The 15,770-nt window shown below is 46.0% G+C and overlaps 1 protein-coding gene across 6 annotated transcripts in view; it reads left to right on the top strand.

The window, feature by feature from the left end:
• ITPR1 (inositol 1,4,5-trisphosphate receptor type 1) overlaps positions 1-15,770 on the top strand; it is a 328,468-nt gene that overhangs the window by 274,301 nt on the left and 38,397 nt on the right. For all 6 annotated transcript variants that reach the window (XM_044253119.1, XM_044253118.1, XM_044253116.1 and 3 more), the window contains 3 exons: positions 5,440-5,562; positions 10,917-11,092; positions 15,443-15,607. In XM_044253119.1, the coding sequence (XP_044109054.1) occupies positions 5,440-5,562; positions 10,917-11,092; positions 15,443-15,607 (464 nt within the window). The remainder of the gene's footprint in view (positions 1-5,439; positions 5,563-10,916; positions 11,093-15,442; positions 15,608-15,770) is intronic.

Raw genomic sequence — 15,770 nt, 5'->3', positions numbered from 1 at the left:
CTGCCTTCGGCTCAGGTCATGATCCCAGGGTCCTGGGATTGAGTCCTGCATCAGGCTCCTTGCTCAGCGGAGAGCCTGCTTCTCCCTCTGCTTCCCACTCCCCTTGCTTGTGTGCTCCCTATATCTCTTTCTCTCTCTCTTTCTCTCTCTCTCTGTCTGACAAATAAAAAAAAATTTAAAATGGTAGATGTTTCCTGGGGAGAACCTGGCTGCCTTGATAGCTAGAGCTTATGACTCTTGATCTCAGGGTCGTGAGTTCAAACCCTATGTTGAGTGTAGAGATTACTTAAACACAGAATTGTGAAAAGAAAAGAAAAAGAAAATGCTTCTGGAGCCAAAACCCATTCCTCACCCAGTCAGGTGTCTGACAGAGAGCGGGGCCTGGAGGCCTTTAGCAGAACAGCTTGCGTGTCCCCCTGGGTAGGGACCCTGGAAGATTGAGGGCACACTTCTGCCCAATACAGTGTGTCCTTGTGGCCTGCTGTGGACTTTGTGCAGGCTCCTGCTGCTCTAGCGTGAGCAGCCTTGAACATTTGCACAGCACAATGCTCAGATGAACAGGGAAAGAAAAAATACCAAAAACAAGGTGGACATAGACTGCATCCATTTTGTACTCTTACATTTTCAGCCGTTAGGTTGGCCGGGGCTGTCTGGGATTCCAGCTTCAAGGGAGATCCTGAGCTCACATATGCAGGCCTCCGCCGTGGTTGCTACCCCTGTGATTTCACTCTTGTCCATGTGTGGGTCTACTGAGACTGGTCAGATGGAGTCATCCTGCCAACTCTGAGAGCCTCTAAAAAAGAGATCAGTACTGTAGAGGCTCTCCAAGAGGCTTGGGAACTGACAGAGGGGGGCTCACCTCTTCTTGCTGGGGTGAGGTAATTTGTAATCTCTCGTTCTGAGACATTGTCCTGAGCCAGGCACAGTGGGAAGACCTCAGCCCCCAAAGGTGGGCACCTCACTCGCATTCCACTCCTGCCACCCTGGCTGCATGGTCCTGAGCAGACGACTTCCAGCTCCCAGACCCTCGCCTAGACGGTGGGGAATTGAGGCTGATGAATTGCTGAGCCGCTGTGTCATCATTTCAAGATTTACGTTGCATTGTAGCTAATACCTTCTCTTATTGAGTCCACCTTTGTTTCAGAAACAGTTTTTACTTCAGTAAAGCTTAAACACAGCTATAGTTGTCAACTGAAAGATTTTAATTGGCTTCAAAGCTATCTGCTGGTAGGAGAGAGACTGAAAACAGTAACTGAATTAAACATGATATGCATATTTAGGGAGGGGAGAAATGTACTCATCAGAAGTGCAATTAAAGTGAAATACGTTTTTCCCTCTAAGTAGCTGATTTCTCTCCTAATAAATCTGCAGGGGGCAAAAAATGCTGCTTTTATTCCCGAAGCTGCTTTCCCTTTTCCCAAAAGTATCGCAGAATCACCTGTGCTTTGGTACGCCTGTAGCCAGGGCTCAGATAGAAAGCCAAGTCTGTCTAAGACTGAGGTCACTGAGTAATTGCTTCTGCAGATATTAAGACCGTCAGTTCCTAAGCTCTCCCGAAGCCACCTTCCCTGCTCCTCTTACAGAACGTGCACACACGCACACGCGCACGCGCACACACACACACACACACACGTACACCACCTCTAGTGTGCTCACTTGCTCTCTCACCCATGTCTCTCTGACTCCTTCTCCTGAAGTTCCCAGCCCCCGGGAAGTGAACACTCTGGGCTAGGAAAATGAGAAGATAGTAAAAGAGGAAATTGAGGCAGAATTGCATTTACTGACCTTTTCCTGCTTGGGATTTTCCCTCCTGGTTATCACACCCATCCAAACAGCTGGAGAATTCTGTTTTTTATATACAGAGAGTCCAGGTCCCCCAGCAAGGCCCTGTTCCCTCAGAAGAACAGATACAGAGGCTAGGAAAGGGGATGACCAAGAAGTGCTCTGGGGTGTAGGTCATTGGACTGACCTGTCTTACTGGGGTCATGGCATCTGTCTTTTTGCTGTGATGTAGCAGGTGTATTGATCCCTCCAACTTGTACCCTTAATAAGTAGAAAATATGCTACAAAGTATAGTTGGGGGGGGGGTTGTTCAACAGTATGTAAGCTGTGATTCCTTCCTGTGTGAACCTGATGGGGGCTGGCAACCCAGGATATCTTTAAGCAGTTGTAATTGAGGCGACTGGGGAGGAGCAGGGCTGTAATTAAGCAGTGACATGCTATGGAAGTGTGGGAAAGAGAAACTTCTGAGAAAAGGTGGCATCTGAACAGCAGCTGGAAGGATTGATAGGACTTGGATAAACATAGGCCTGAGAGCTCGGGGGAAGAGAAGGCGTACTCATTTCCTCTTGCTACTCTGAGAGAGTACCACAAACTTGAAGGCTTATGACAACCTACATCTACTATCTTAGAGTTCTCAAGGCCAGAAATGTACAGAGGCTCTCACTGGACTAATATCAAGGTGTTGGCAGGACTGCCGGCCTTCTGGAGGCTCTAGCTTTGTTTTCCGGCATCCAGGGTCTTCCTGCACTCGTTGGCTCCTGGTTTCTTCCTCCATCTGCAAAGCCACCCGTGGCCAGGAGAGGCTTTCGCACGCTGCATGACTCTGCCCCGACACTCCCACACCCTTCCTTTACTTTTAAGGGTGTTTATGATTATGCTGGGCCCCCTGGATAATTGGGGATCATTTCCCCATCTCCAGATCCTTACTTTATCACATCTATGAAGTCCCTTTTCCCACAAAAGTTAACATATTTGATTCTGAAAATGAGGATGTGGACCTCTTTGGGGGTATTACTATTTTCCCATCACACAGGCTATATCCGTTGTGTTATATTGCTGTAGAATAAATGGCCTCAAAACTTAATGGCTTCCAACAGTAAATATTTAGGTCCTCACAGTCTCTCAGGACCCTGGAGTTTGGGAGCGGCTTAGTTGGGCGGTTCTGACTCAGGGTTTTTGCTGTCAAGTTGGCAGTCGGGGCCTCTTCATCTGAAGGCTGGGTGGACCCAGAGGACCCACGTTCTGTTCGCTTATGTGGCTACTGCTGGAAGGCCTCGCTTCTTCTCCATACGGGCCCCCCTGTAGGGCTGCTGGAGTTCCTCACTACATGGTGGACTGTGTCCTCAGAGCAGATGACTGAGGAGAGGGTGAGCGTGTGTGTGCACGGAGGAGCGTCTTATGACCGAATGTCAGGAAGCACGCCCGTCACTTCTGTATTCTCCCAGGAGCAGTAATTAAGTCCATCCCACACTCAAAGGGAGGGGGATTGAGCTGTACCTCTCGAAGAGCAGAGCATCGAAGACTTTGTGGACATATTTTTAAGCCTCCGTGGGGACAGTGCACAGAGGCTGGAGGAGGGGTGGCAGATGTCCCGGGAGCCATTACTAGACTGGGATGTGAAGGTGGTGTATCTGGGGAAGGGAAGTGGGAGAAGAGTCTGGAAATTTAGACGGCACGCAGGAAATAGAAGACAGTGTGTGTCAAGGTTGGTCTTTAAGTGTCTTTTTGCACCAGGACAGATACCCAGTTGATTTGAAGGACAGAGTATTTGTTCATCATATTTAAGTATGTTAACTTTATAAATACCTGATTTATTTGTGAACTCTATGCCGTGCTTAAGGGCCATTTATTACAATTATATGAAAGCGTCCTATAGTAGCTCCTGTTATATTTGATATTGAGAACCCCCTTGAAGAGAGTTCTGGCTTACGTAGACCAGCGCTGAGCTTTGCCATTTCCTGTTTTTCTTTTATCTCATACGAGCTCTCTATACTGACGCTAATGGGGAGAGGATATTATAAATTCCCTTGCACCCACCACTCAGCGTCAACCATTACCAGCCCTTTGCCGTTCTTGCCACCTATCTCTTGTGGAGTGTCCATTTCCAGCTCAGAAATGGGCTTCAGTCCCAGAAGAAACACCAGTAGCTATTGTTTCCAGAGCAGATGATTTCTCATCTTAAATTTGTTTCGGCAATTAACTTTAAAAAAAAAAAAAAAGTTAATTGTTACTGGAGGTTGAATCCTGGTCAGTTCGTCTACGGGGTGGGGAGATGAGCCACTTACCTTTAGCCTTGTCTGACTGCACAGGATCACTGACCTGAGTGATGAGGTCTCCACAGCTTCCACCCCCTAGGGGCTGGGCCTCAGTTTCCCTTATTTTAAAAATGAGAGATTTTAAATTAGGTGCTCATAGCTCTAAACATCTAGAATTTGGAAACATTTCCTGTTTCCAAGTGCAAACATGAAATGAGCAATTATTAAATTACCCAAGGCTCTGTTTAATTGTGGCATAACTTTATTTTGGAGAGAAGCTTTCAAAGATTTGGCTGCTGCTCCAGGCGTCATTATAGGGCCATTGCATTTGTCATTGGCTGCTGTCCTAAAGTTAAATGATGACTTCACTGGGGAAGAGAAACACGCCATAGAGACCCATTCTCCCAAACTCCATACTTCTTTGGAGGAAGATAATGTGAAAAGAGACCGTCTTTTGGAAACTCTGCTTCTGGCATGGAGACTGAAATTATGCCTACCACATCTATTTTTGAGCATCACCCTAAGCACCACAAGAGACAAATTCAGGGGAGGAGGAAGCACCACCACACGTGGTGTGGCCAGAGGCTTGTTGTTCTAACTGAACATGCCTGGCCAGCGTGGTGTGACCTCTAGGGGACTACAGAATCAGACGGCAGCAATATGCAAAGTGTCTCTCATCCCTTGGTGATGGCTTTGGTACCACATTCTTTCTCTGCTGTAGCCTTTGGGAATGGGAACTCACTGCTGCTGACTACCCAGTCGGCAACTCCCTCCCGTAGTTCCCCTGCCCCCAGTGTGATCATCAGACTTCAGGAAAACGGAAAATGGCTTGATGTCAGGAAAGGCATCATTGTCTAGCTTTTAGGCACCAGTGAATTAGTGGAGGATTTTGAGCAAAGGAGTGTGGAAATGGTAGCCTCCCTAGCCTGGGGCCCTGCTGGGCCAACTCTGAATGCTGTGTGTCCCTCCAGCTGGAGCCCTGCACTTCCAAAAGGCTCACTAAGTTCTTGGGTCTCTCTGGTCATTTCCTTTGGTCCCAGAGCCCTGGAAGGACTGAGGATTCAGTGCCTGAACTCTGGACAACCCCAGATGCCATAACTGGTGGCGTCGACCGGGGCATGCAGCATTTTTCAGATGTTCCAACTTTTCTCCTTTTCTTCTCTCCCTTGTCCCCAAATACATCTTCTGTTCCAGTAAGTACTCCAAACAGAAATAAACCAATCTGATGTCGTTATGAGCCTATGAGTCAACCTCAAAACAAATGATCATTTTTTACTGCTGTGGTAAAAACTGGGAACAAAAGGGGGCTTGTGGGGCAGAGAGGGAGGAAGGGCCGGGTGGGATTCCCAGCCTTCTGACCAGCGACTTCAAACCTGACATGGCCTGATCTTTGTTTTCGCAGCCCAGCCCGTTCTGTATTGGTGTGCCCGAAACATGTCTTTCTGGAGCAGCATTTCATTTAACTTGGCCGTCCTGATGAACCTGCTTGTGGCGTTTTTCTACCCATTTAAAGGAGTCCGAGGAGGTACCCACATTTTTAATTTCAAGAAAACTATGAGAAGCAGCAGGAAGCTTGTGACTTGCATCTTCAGTACGGTCCCTGGAAGTGTCGGTGCAATATTATGGGATCTCACTCACCCAGTTCAGACAAGATGAGATTGTAGCTTTCACCACAGACTTAGTTTTAAATCTCACTTAGAAGAATGTAAATGGTGTGTCCACATTTATCTGCCAGGAAAGAAAGAGAAGCTGTACACTCTGAAATCTGTAAACGATCTCAGTCAGCCTCCTTGTTATATACATATTGGGAGACTTTGTCTCAGAGAAACTGAGAGATGGAGCCAAGCTTTCACAGCTGGGGTGGGGGGGGGCACTAACCCTAGAACATAGATATTATGATGCCCAGTCCAGTTAGATTATTTTCCCCATACCATACTTACAGAATTAATTTCAGAGTGGAGAATTTTTAAGACCTGTCTGGAATTTTTTTTTTTTTTTTTGGCAAGGGGCTTAGGGAGGCAGGGCTTCAATGACTGAAGACTGCAGCTCCTTGGATATTTAGTCTATAAAGAGCCACGTGCCACTACTCATGCAATAAAATGTGATGTCCATGGTCTTTGTGGATATCTGCCCCCCAGGTGTTCTCCTTCCAGCCACCTGCCATGTGTGCTCTGCACATCTTGCCGAGAACAGGCAGACAGTCCAGGTGGGGCTTCTCTGTGTTTGCGGTTCTTCCGTTTGCTGGACAGCATTCTGGAGCCGTGCACGCCTATGGGGACCTGGGGGCCAACAGAAGCCCCGCCACTGTCATACATCCATGGCCCCTTTTCTGACACCCTTGATTGGCTTTTGGGAGGTCTTCTCTGCTACATTTTTCATCAGCTGTTTGGCAGATCATCTCACATACATATGTCACAACCTGCCAGTAGCCACCTTGTGTGAAAGAATGGAATGAAGAGCCCAAAAGGAAGACACCAAAACAGCGCAGGAGTTCCAGGCTTAGCTCTTGAGCCTAGTGATATAGAGGTGTATACGTAATGAGACAGCTTGTCTAGACTTAAAGTCTACTGAAGGTCCATTCTGAAAGCAATGGCTTGTTCCTTGATGCTCAGGTATCCAACACACCCATTCGAGCCGTTAGCTTTTCTGTTTGGCCTTCGGTTACACTGAAAGCATCATTGGAGTGATTTTTTTTTTCCCCCGAAAAGTGACACCTAAACACAAGTCTGGGGGTATTTTCCCTCTTAATGTCATGTTAGGAATAAGTGCCCCTGTGTGAAGAGATTGTGCAGATCCACAGTACTGCAAGGCTGACATCAAGGGGGCATGTGCCCAGCCAGACTGCTGGTCGGCAGAGTTGCGAGCGTGAAGTGGCCCATCAGAGCAACAGAGCCCAGCCCTCTTTTCCATCTCAGGGAAGTCCTCATGCTCATCAGAACCTGTTCTTCAGCCATTACTTTGGATGCATTTTGCTTTATCCCCCATTTCTTTAGAAATATTTAAAATCAGTTTTACCACATGCTTCGGCCATTTTCTTCACTGGTCATTTGTGGCCATGTTGAGGCCCATGTCTGAGGAGAGGTGGTTGACAGCTCCTCTCCCCTGCAGGGGTCAGCCTCGTCCGCTGGAATACCTACACTCGCAACATCCAGACTCAGTGTCTGGGCCTGGCTTTGCCACTCACTCCTCACACGACTCTGGGAAGGCAACTTCAATTAGTTTTTCTTAGCTACTCTGTTAAAAGGCGCTTGAGCCCATAGTTGTAGAACCTGGATGTGGATTTGGAAATCCCTGTATAGTTCAGGGAAAAAGAGTGGTTGACCCAGTCAGGATCTCTGGGACATCCTGTCTCTGGCCCATACAAGTTCAAGACCCACTGATGAGATGAGTGCGAAAGGTCCTTCCAACTCTACAGTGTTGGGTTCTCAATGTGGCATCAACTCTGGGTTCCTGTTCTGGCAGTGTGGGCTGTGGTACTTCATGTGTACAGACTAAATGGAAAGCATCATTAGCTCTCCCAGGAGGGAAGAGGGTTAATCTGACCTCAGGAAGCCTTTCCCATTACACAGTGACTGAGCTCATCTCAAACACATCAGTTCATTCTCAGAGGGATTTACTTTTCCTCTTGTAAGACATGCTGGGACCATCTTCTGTACTCACTACTAACCATCTTCAGGAGGAGGGTTGTATTAGGCCAGCCTTGAAATAAGATCTGGTTGGTTACCTGAGAGTATTTCTTTGACATCAGTATTTGTTCATGTTGAGCTCTAAAACCAGGATTTCTGAAATGTTCCCATGTAATGCCCCCTTCTTATGGGTGCGAATGTAGCTTTGTGGCATCGTAAGCCTGTGCCTGCCCATGATACCGGTGGCCTTAAAAGCTCCTTTTCAAAAGAACCATTTTCCCCCTTTATTCAAGAACTGATGAGTCACACAGCCTTTGAAAGCATTAAGCCTGGGGCACATTCAGATTTTTTACTGAATTTGTGAGCCTGCTATGATGATTAAAGCACATAGAGTACTCCTTTTAAAACATTGTCATTTTTGAAATTTTCCAATATACAAGTAATAAGAAGTTAACACACTGCCCTGTATCTATTAGCCCAGCTTTAACAACTACCAACGTTTTGTCAGTCTTGTTTCATCTATTCTCCTACTGTATTTTCTGAAAGATTTTAAATAAGTCTAGACATCTTGTTGTTTTTCCCATAAATATTTCAGTGTGCATTTCTAACTTCTAAGAATATTTCAAAATATGTATAATTACCATAACATTATCATATGTAACAGAACTAACAGCAAATCATGAAATAGCTTGTCCATATTCATGTTTCTCCAATTGTCTTAAAGATGTCTTTCTATAATTGGTTTTTTTAAAATCTAGCATTATTTTTTTAACACTGCTTTTATAGTGGGGAGACAACAGGTTTTTATTTCAGCCCCTTCATGATTTGGGTATGTCCACTCTACTGGTCCCATTTATTATACTGAGATCTCGAGGCAGTTTACGATGGCGATTAAACACTTAAGAAAATGAAAAGCAAGACACAGACTGGGAGAAAATATTTACAAAACATATCTGACAAAAGGCTTATATCCTGAATACAAAAGAACTCTTGAAATTCAATAATAAAAAGAAAACTCAATTAGGACAGCGGGCAAAAGATGTGATCAGACAGTTCACAAGAGAATGGCCGATAAGCACATAAAAAGATACTCAGCATCAGTCGTTAATCAGAGAAATGCGAATGCAAGCTAGGATGGCATACTGTGAGAAACCTACAAGAATGGCTAAAATTGAAAATGCTGAAAAAAGAGATAAAAATGAGCAAATAATAAATAAAAAGAAAATACCGACCATACCAAATATTGGTGACGACGTGGAACACGTGAGACTCCCACATACAACTGAACGGCAGAGTCACTGTGGAAGTGTGGTTGTGTCACAGAAGATTAAACATACACTTAGGATCCAGAAATCTTATTTCCATCTATTTGTCCAATGGCAAAGGAAAACATACACCCATTCCAAGATTCGTACTTGAATGTTCCCAGTAACAATATTTATAATAACTGCAAACTGGGAACAACCCACGTACCCGTTAATTGTTGAGTGGATAAGTAAATTGTGGTCTATCCGTATTATGGAATCTTACTCAGTAATAGAAAGGACAATATTAATACGCAAAATAACCTGACTGAATCTTAAAAACTTGCTAAGCCAAAGAATTAAAAAGACTGCCTCCTAATCTGATTATCTTTCCATTTTTATGAAATTCTAGAAAGTGCAAAGCTCTAGTGATAGAAAAGAAACCAGTGGTTGCCCTGGGGGCAAGGCAGCAATGGCAAAGAGCACAGGAAACCTTTTAGGGGAACAAAAATGTTTGTATCTTGATTGTGTTGGCAGTCGCATGTGGTACTATGGCTCTATATACTGCCAAAATTCATCGCATTATAAGCTGAACATCAGTGGATTTTCTGTGGGTTTTTTTTTAATTGGTGATTGAGGTCCCTCCACTTCAGGGGCATACACAGTCCAGCCATTTGCCGTGTCACTTAGGCCCGATCGGCAATCCAAAACCCGGTTTCCTCCAGAGGAAAATGAAGATAATCATATGCTGTTGGGAAGATCACATAAATGATAATCAACGTAAAGGGCTTAATAGGCTGTCTCACCACTCTTAAATGCACGAGAAGTGACATAAGCCTCAATATCCACGTCTTCCCGGAGTTCTGAAAAGCTTCTGCCTCTCTGTGCCCGTTTCTAATCAGGTTTTCTTTTGAAGGATATCAAAAGGGAAGAGGTAAGTGGTTGGGAGTGGGGCAACAGTTTCCAGAGAAAAAGTGTCTCCGCGGCATGAACAGAATGAACTAGGGCAGCCAGCAGGCTCGGGGAAGAGCTGGGACTCGCAAGGGTGTCTCTTTCCTGGGTGGGGATTCGATCCCAGCAGTTCTGGAGAAGTGAAACTCCTTTATGTAAGTGGCCTTCATCGTGGAGTGCTGCTTGTTTACATCTGAAGGAGACTCAAGATGTGACAGCATTTGAAATAGGGTTTTATTTTTTTTTAATGAGCGTTTTACAGAACTATATTTTTAGCCGTGTTGGCTCATGTTATATAACTAAGCCGTCTCGTGGGACACTCTAAATAGAACTTGAAATAGCAAGAGATGACAAAAACTGGTATAAGCTCTTTGACTACAAGGATAATCTAATTGTAGGATGATGTTAATGATACGGAAGTTGCCTTCTTCCTTCCCTTGGAGAAATCTGATTCAGGCAGGGGACCTGCAATTTTCCTTTGCATACTTTTAATAGAAATTAGAAGTTTAGGCTTCCAGTCTGCTTTCCCGAAAAGTGAAATGTGATACGTAGATGAGTTTTATTGATTGAACAGATTCATTTGACCAGCGCCTGTGGGGTGCCGAGTGCTTCCCTTGGGGAATTTGCTTGGGAGGAATACACCTGGGGGGGGCAGTTAGGGTAGGGGTGGAGGGGAGAGAAAGACAGGTGAACTGACCACCAGAAAATAGTGTTCTGTAGGGATGACTGGAGTGGGTATGGAGAACCCAGAGAGAGGGGGGCACCTGCCACGGTTTCCTGAAAAGGAAGGGGGTTGGGGAGGTTTTGGGCAAGTTGACATCTCAGCTAAAACCTAGGATGAAGAGGAAAGGGAAAAGAATTTCCCAGGTAGTAGGAACATGGGTCAGGGCTTGGAGGTGAGAAAACATGGATGTGTGATGTTACATCTGGGGCACAGAACTAGAGGTGAGAGTTTGGACAGTAGGGCCAGTTGGAGGATTGCAGAAAGTGTCTTTTGGTCCAACACCTCTTACTTGGTGAAAGCACTGATCTTTGAGAGCCCTGCCTTGTCTTTCCAGGAACACTGGAGCCACACTGGTCAGGACTGCTGTGGACAGCCATGCTCATCTCTCTGGCCATTGTCATTGCCCTCCCCAAGCCCCATGGCATCCGGGCCTTAATTGCTTCCACAATTCTCCGGTTGATATTTTCGGTTGGATTACAACCCACGTTGTTTCTTCTGGGAGCTTTCAACGTAAGTATGAATAACTTCATAGCCACATTCTTGCTGACATGCAAACAGGAATGCCTTCCATTCTGGTTCCTGGGATCTTGGCCTGGGCTTGCAGTGCAGCCAAAGACTGTTCAGGTCAGCTGTTAGAAAAGCAGAAGCAAGAGCTGTGTGGGTGGACGTCTCCCTCTTAACCTTCTCACGGTACAGTGAGCCTCTTTATCTATTACCCGGGCAGCCACGGTCTCCTTTTTAGGGAATATCCCTCCCAGGAGTAAGGCAGGAAGAGGGAGAGCAGTGGAGATATAAATTAGTTTTCCCAGTCAGGTCAGAGGTTTGGTGGGATAGGAGATTTTAGCTGAATGGTCAGATACTGATGGTATAAGTCAAATGGTCAAATATTAATACAGCACACCCACTTCTGGTGGGGACCACACAGAGCCAGGAGAAGAGGCAGGAGGACTTGTTCAGACAGAAGAGGAGCAGGTAGAGAGGTAAAGAGAGAATCAGGGTTATTTCAAGGTCAGTGGGGACATTTGGAAGTTCTCTTCCACGGTAGTTGAAGGTTAGACGCCACCTGCACGTGTAGGGAGAATTCTGAGGAAATACAGATAGCCAATGCAGGACCATAGATACGAGAGGTGTCCTGGTGAAAGGAAGCAAAAGGTTTGGACATGGGAGGGAGTCTGGAGATCAAAACCTGCTTTCCAGAGGTTTCTGCCCCAAGCATATCAGGAAGCTGAGGTTACTTTACAGAAATAGAAATCCTTTTGCAAAATAAGGTTAATAGAGTAATTCACTGCAGCAATAAATGTCCTCAAATGGGTATGCAAATGGAAAAGACAGCAAGGACACTGGGAGAGGAGGGACCACTTCAAGCTGACAACCTCCAGGAGAAGAGGCTGGGGTTCATCTCTGCCTTGAAGAATGGCCAGGACCAGGCCAGAAAACAGGTTTGGGAAGAGCATTCTCCTGTCGGCCCCACAGGCCAGAGCACTGGAGAAGGCCCAGGACACTCTAAAGAGACAGCCAGCAGTAGAGTTCCCCTCCACTGTGGTTCAGGGAGGGACACGCAGGACCTGCTCCTGGCACAGGTCACCAGGGCACTGTGTGGTAGGAGAAGGCCCTGGGCCTCGTCCTATCGGGAAGTGTTTCCAAAGACTGCTCCACGTTGATAAGTCTTAGGTGAGAAAGAGGTTCATTGGTCAAATCCATGAGGGAGAGGCTGGGTTAAACAAAATTAAAGGGTTTATACTGTAGGATTTCTGAGAGACTTTAACATGTGTGATAAGTGTTATGAATCTCCAAGAAAGGGAAACCACGCATCTCTGTTTCCTAAACTTACTTACTTGCCCACATTTTAAGTATCACTTGGAATTAGTGTTGTAGAATACAGGTTGGAAAACTATTCCCAGTAGTGGGAAATGACTTAAGTTTTTTTGAGCAAAGAAATGGCAAAGAAGTATTCTTGGAAAAATACCCTCATGTAGTGGCATGTTATGTGGATTCAAGTGGGAAGGACCAGAGGCAGGAGGACCATTCTGGACACCCCCAGCAGAGCTTTTGACTAGGTGGTCATAATGTGGAAGGAAGAAGGAAGGTACAGATGTCAGAGCTGCGAAGCTTAGGGTCATGTGTTGTGGGACTGGAGTCAGAGCCTCACACCTCAAAGCCTTTTCTCCAGGTCAAGAAGGTAGTATTGTCTTGATGGGGTGATGAAGGAGGCCACCCCAACTCCAAATTTTCAGTCACAGGGGACTAGGAAAAGATTAAAATGCAACTAACTAAAGTGGAGTCATGCAGAAACCTAATATTCAAGGTGAAAATGCACTTAAATTGTTGATTTACTAGGCTTGAGATGACAGGGCAAACCATTCATGTTAGCTGTGGCATTTGGAAGCATATGACCGGAGTGACAAGGACTGATCAGTGTTACATAGGGAAAGTAGGTATCCTTCACTGGTGTAGGTATCATTAAGAAGGAAATACAGAATAAACAAAAAAAACAAAAGGGAAAACTCAGTATTTCAGAGATTGTAGTCTTATGGGCTTTTCTTTCTTTCTTTTTTTTTTTTTTTTTCTGGTTTCTCTGGACTTTAATCATTTCACAGTCATCTCTTCTTTAACATAAATCTTTCAGGGGAAAGACTCAAATTAGGCAATTACCACTTATAGTAACATCTGGGTTGGGAGAGCCGAAATAACTGTAATAAATAACCAGAATGAGAAAAGGGGAACACTCACATGGAGCATACAGGAGATGAGAGCAAGAGTCATTGTGGGCAGAGAAGGAGCATTGGATATGCAAGGGCTGGGGAAGGACAGGGTGGTGTCCTGGCACCCAGGGGCCGCCAGAGTGCTGGGGGGAGGGGGTGGCCCACCAAGCTGTCTTGTTGCAAGAGCTGGGATTAGGTGCTCAGGGTTGACACTGCCGCCTGCGCCCCGGCTCAGTCCTTTGCAGACTGGAGGGGAGCTGCTACGCGGGAGAGGTAGGGCCGGAAGCCAGATGCTAGACTCATTAAGCAGGGTCGGTAGGAGGTGGGGCTTCCAGGCCAAGACCGTGAATACACATGTGCTACTGAAGCAATGGAGGAAACAAGGGCAGACGTTGTTTCAAGGGGAAGAGTGGATTCAAGTAAAGCGAATTGCTCGGATGAGACACGGGGGTCCGAGGCATGCCTGAGGTCCTGCCATGTTAACCAGAGTGTGGCCTTTTGTTTGTTTATTTTCCTGAAACCCCGTCAGCACAGATCATCCAGATCAATGGTACTTTCTCAGTGAGAGATCCTGGACTAGTGATGGGTAGGAGATTAGAGAACAAGTAGTAGGGGATTGGATGTTTATCCTGAGAAAGCCTCATGTTCCCTGTGGGTGTTGGCTTCCTCACATACCTGATTGCGGAGAAACTCCCTTACACGGACCCGCCGGATTAACTGGCAGGATTCCCCCAGCACCTATGGCAAGGCAGCTGGGGGAGCAGAAGACGGTTTTACCAAGTACATTCGAAAACCTTTCTCTCCAGCCTTCTCTTCATCGGAGTTTTTCTGTCATTGTGTTCCTAGAGATGGGCTTGGAGGCATGGGGTTTCTGTTAGAGGTGGACTGTATTACATAGTAGATCAAACTCCAGCTGCAAGTGTTAAAAAACCAAATCCATGCCAGTTGAACCAAAGGAGAAAATGCATTGGTTTGTGGGACTGAGAGATGAAGATCCTGCTGTCAGGGGCTGCTGAATACAGGGGCCTCGACAGTGGCCCCAACAGTGGCCTCAGGATCCAGTTCCGTCTCTGGGCTCTGCATCAGTTGTGCTCTGAGGCGCCGTGGTATGGCAGGACGGAGGCCAGCAGCTTCAAAGCTTACTTTCTCTTAGGTTCAAGGTCAGGATGAAGCAATAAAGTTGTCTTTTTTTTTTTTTTTAAGATTTTGTTTATTTATTTGATAGAGAGAGAGATCACAAGCAGGCAGAAAGGCAGAGGGAGAGGGAGAAGCAGGCTCCCTGCTGAGCAGAGCACCCGATGCAGGGCTCGATCCCAGGACCCTGGGATCATGACCTGAGCCGGAGGCAGAGGCTTTAACCCACCGAGTCACCCAGACGCCCCAATAAAGTTGTCTTTTGCTGCAGTCCCAGGAAAGCTCTCAGTGGGTCTCCCGGGTTCCGTTGGACCATGTGACTATCCCCGAACCGATCCCTATTGCCAGGGCAATACAACAGCTGATTGACTGGGGTGCCCCCCACTCCCCGCTGCCAATTCCAAGGACTGACACATGAAAAGGGATGAATCTCTGAAGAAAAATTCTTATTCCCAGAAGGCGGGCAGGGAAACAGAACTCATCCTGAAGTCCCTTACTTTTTCTTCCCCAAGAAAATTATTTCTTCTATGAATTCAGGAGCAGTGAAAGACCAGAACTAGCTGCTTCTCATTAAATTACAATCCTTATAATGCCCAGAATGTAACAGAAATTCAGAAAATGCTTTTTATTTATGCTGATCACAGGGTTCTTAGATTGAGGTGACTTCTGTGTTTGACTAACTCATATAAGAATGTTAGAAATGATTCATATCTCATTTTGAAAATCATAATTTCGGTATGTGTTAATTTTGTTTTTGTCATATACAAATGCCACTTGATTACTGTTGCTCATGAAGTTATTTGAGTACCGCATACTGTGTAATATGCCTGAAAAGCAAAGTAACGATATGACTTAGATCTGCAAAATGGTTCTGGGCGGGTTCAGTGGGCACTTGGTGCAAAAGGAAGCTTCGTTTGGGCACCGTAGCGGAAATACCATTGCGTGAAAATGGCCCTTGGCTGTCACGAAGTCTGCAGTTCAGCATGGTCTGGTCTTATCTGGCTATTCCTGTCATTATTCTCAGGTCTGCAATAAAATCATCTTTCTAATGAGCTTTGTGGGCAACTGTGGAACATTCACCAGAGGCTACCGAGCCATGGTTCTGGATGTTGAGTTCCTTTACCATTTGTTGTATCTACTGATCTGCGCCATGGGCCTCTTCGTCCACGAGTTCTTCTACAGTCTGCTGGTGAGTTCCTGGTACGGAAAGATTTTACATGTTGAAAACGAGGAGTGTCCCATGTCTCTCTTCACAGACCCCTCCTTTTAATGGTGATTGGTGTGTCTGGTCTAAGAAGGTCAGGTGCATCGTTTCTGAGATCTAGAGAAGGAAGCTCCCCAGGGAGCAGGGC

The sequence above is a fragment of the Neovison vison genome, chromosome 6, assembly GCF_020171115.1.
Source record: "Neovison vison isolate M4711 chromosome 6, ASM_NN_V1, whole genome shotgun sequence".
Taxonomy (NCBI): domain Eukaryota; kingdom Metazoa; phylum Chordata; class Mammalia; order Carnivora; family Mustelidae; genus Neogale; species Neogale vison.
The sequence above is the reverse complement of the archived record's forward strand: the minus strand, read 5'-3'. Positions and strand labels throughout refer to the sequence as shown.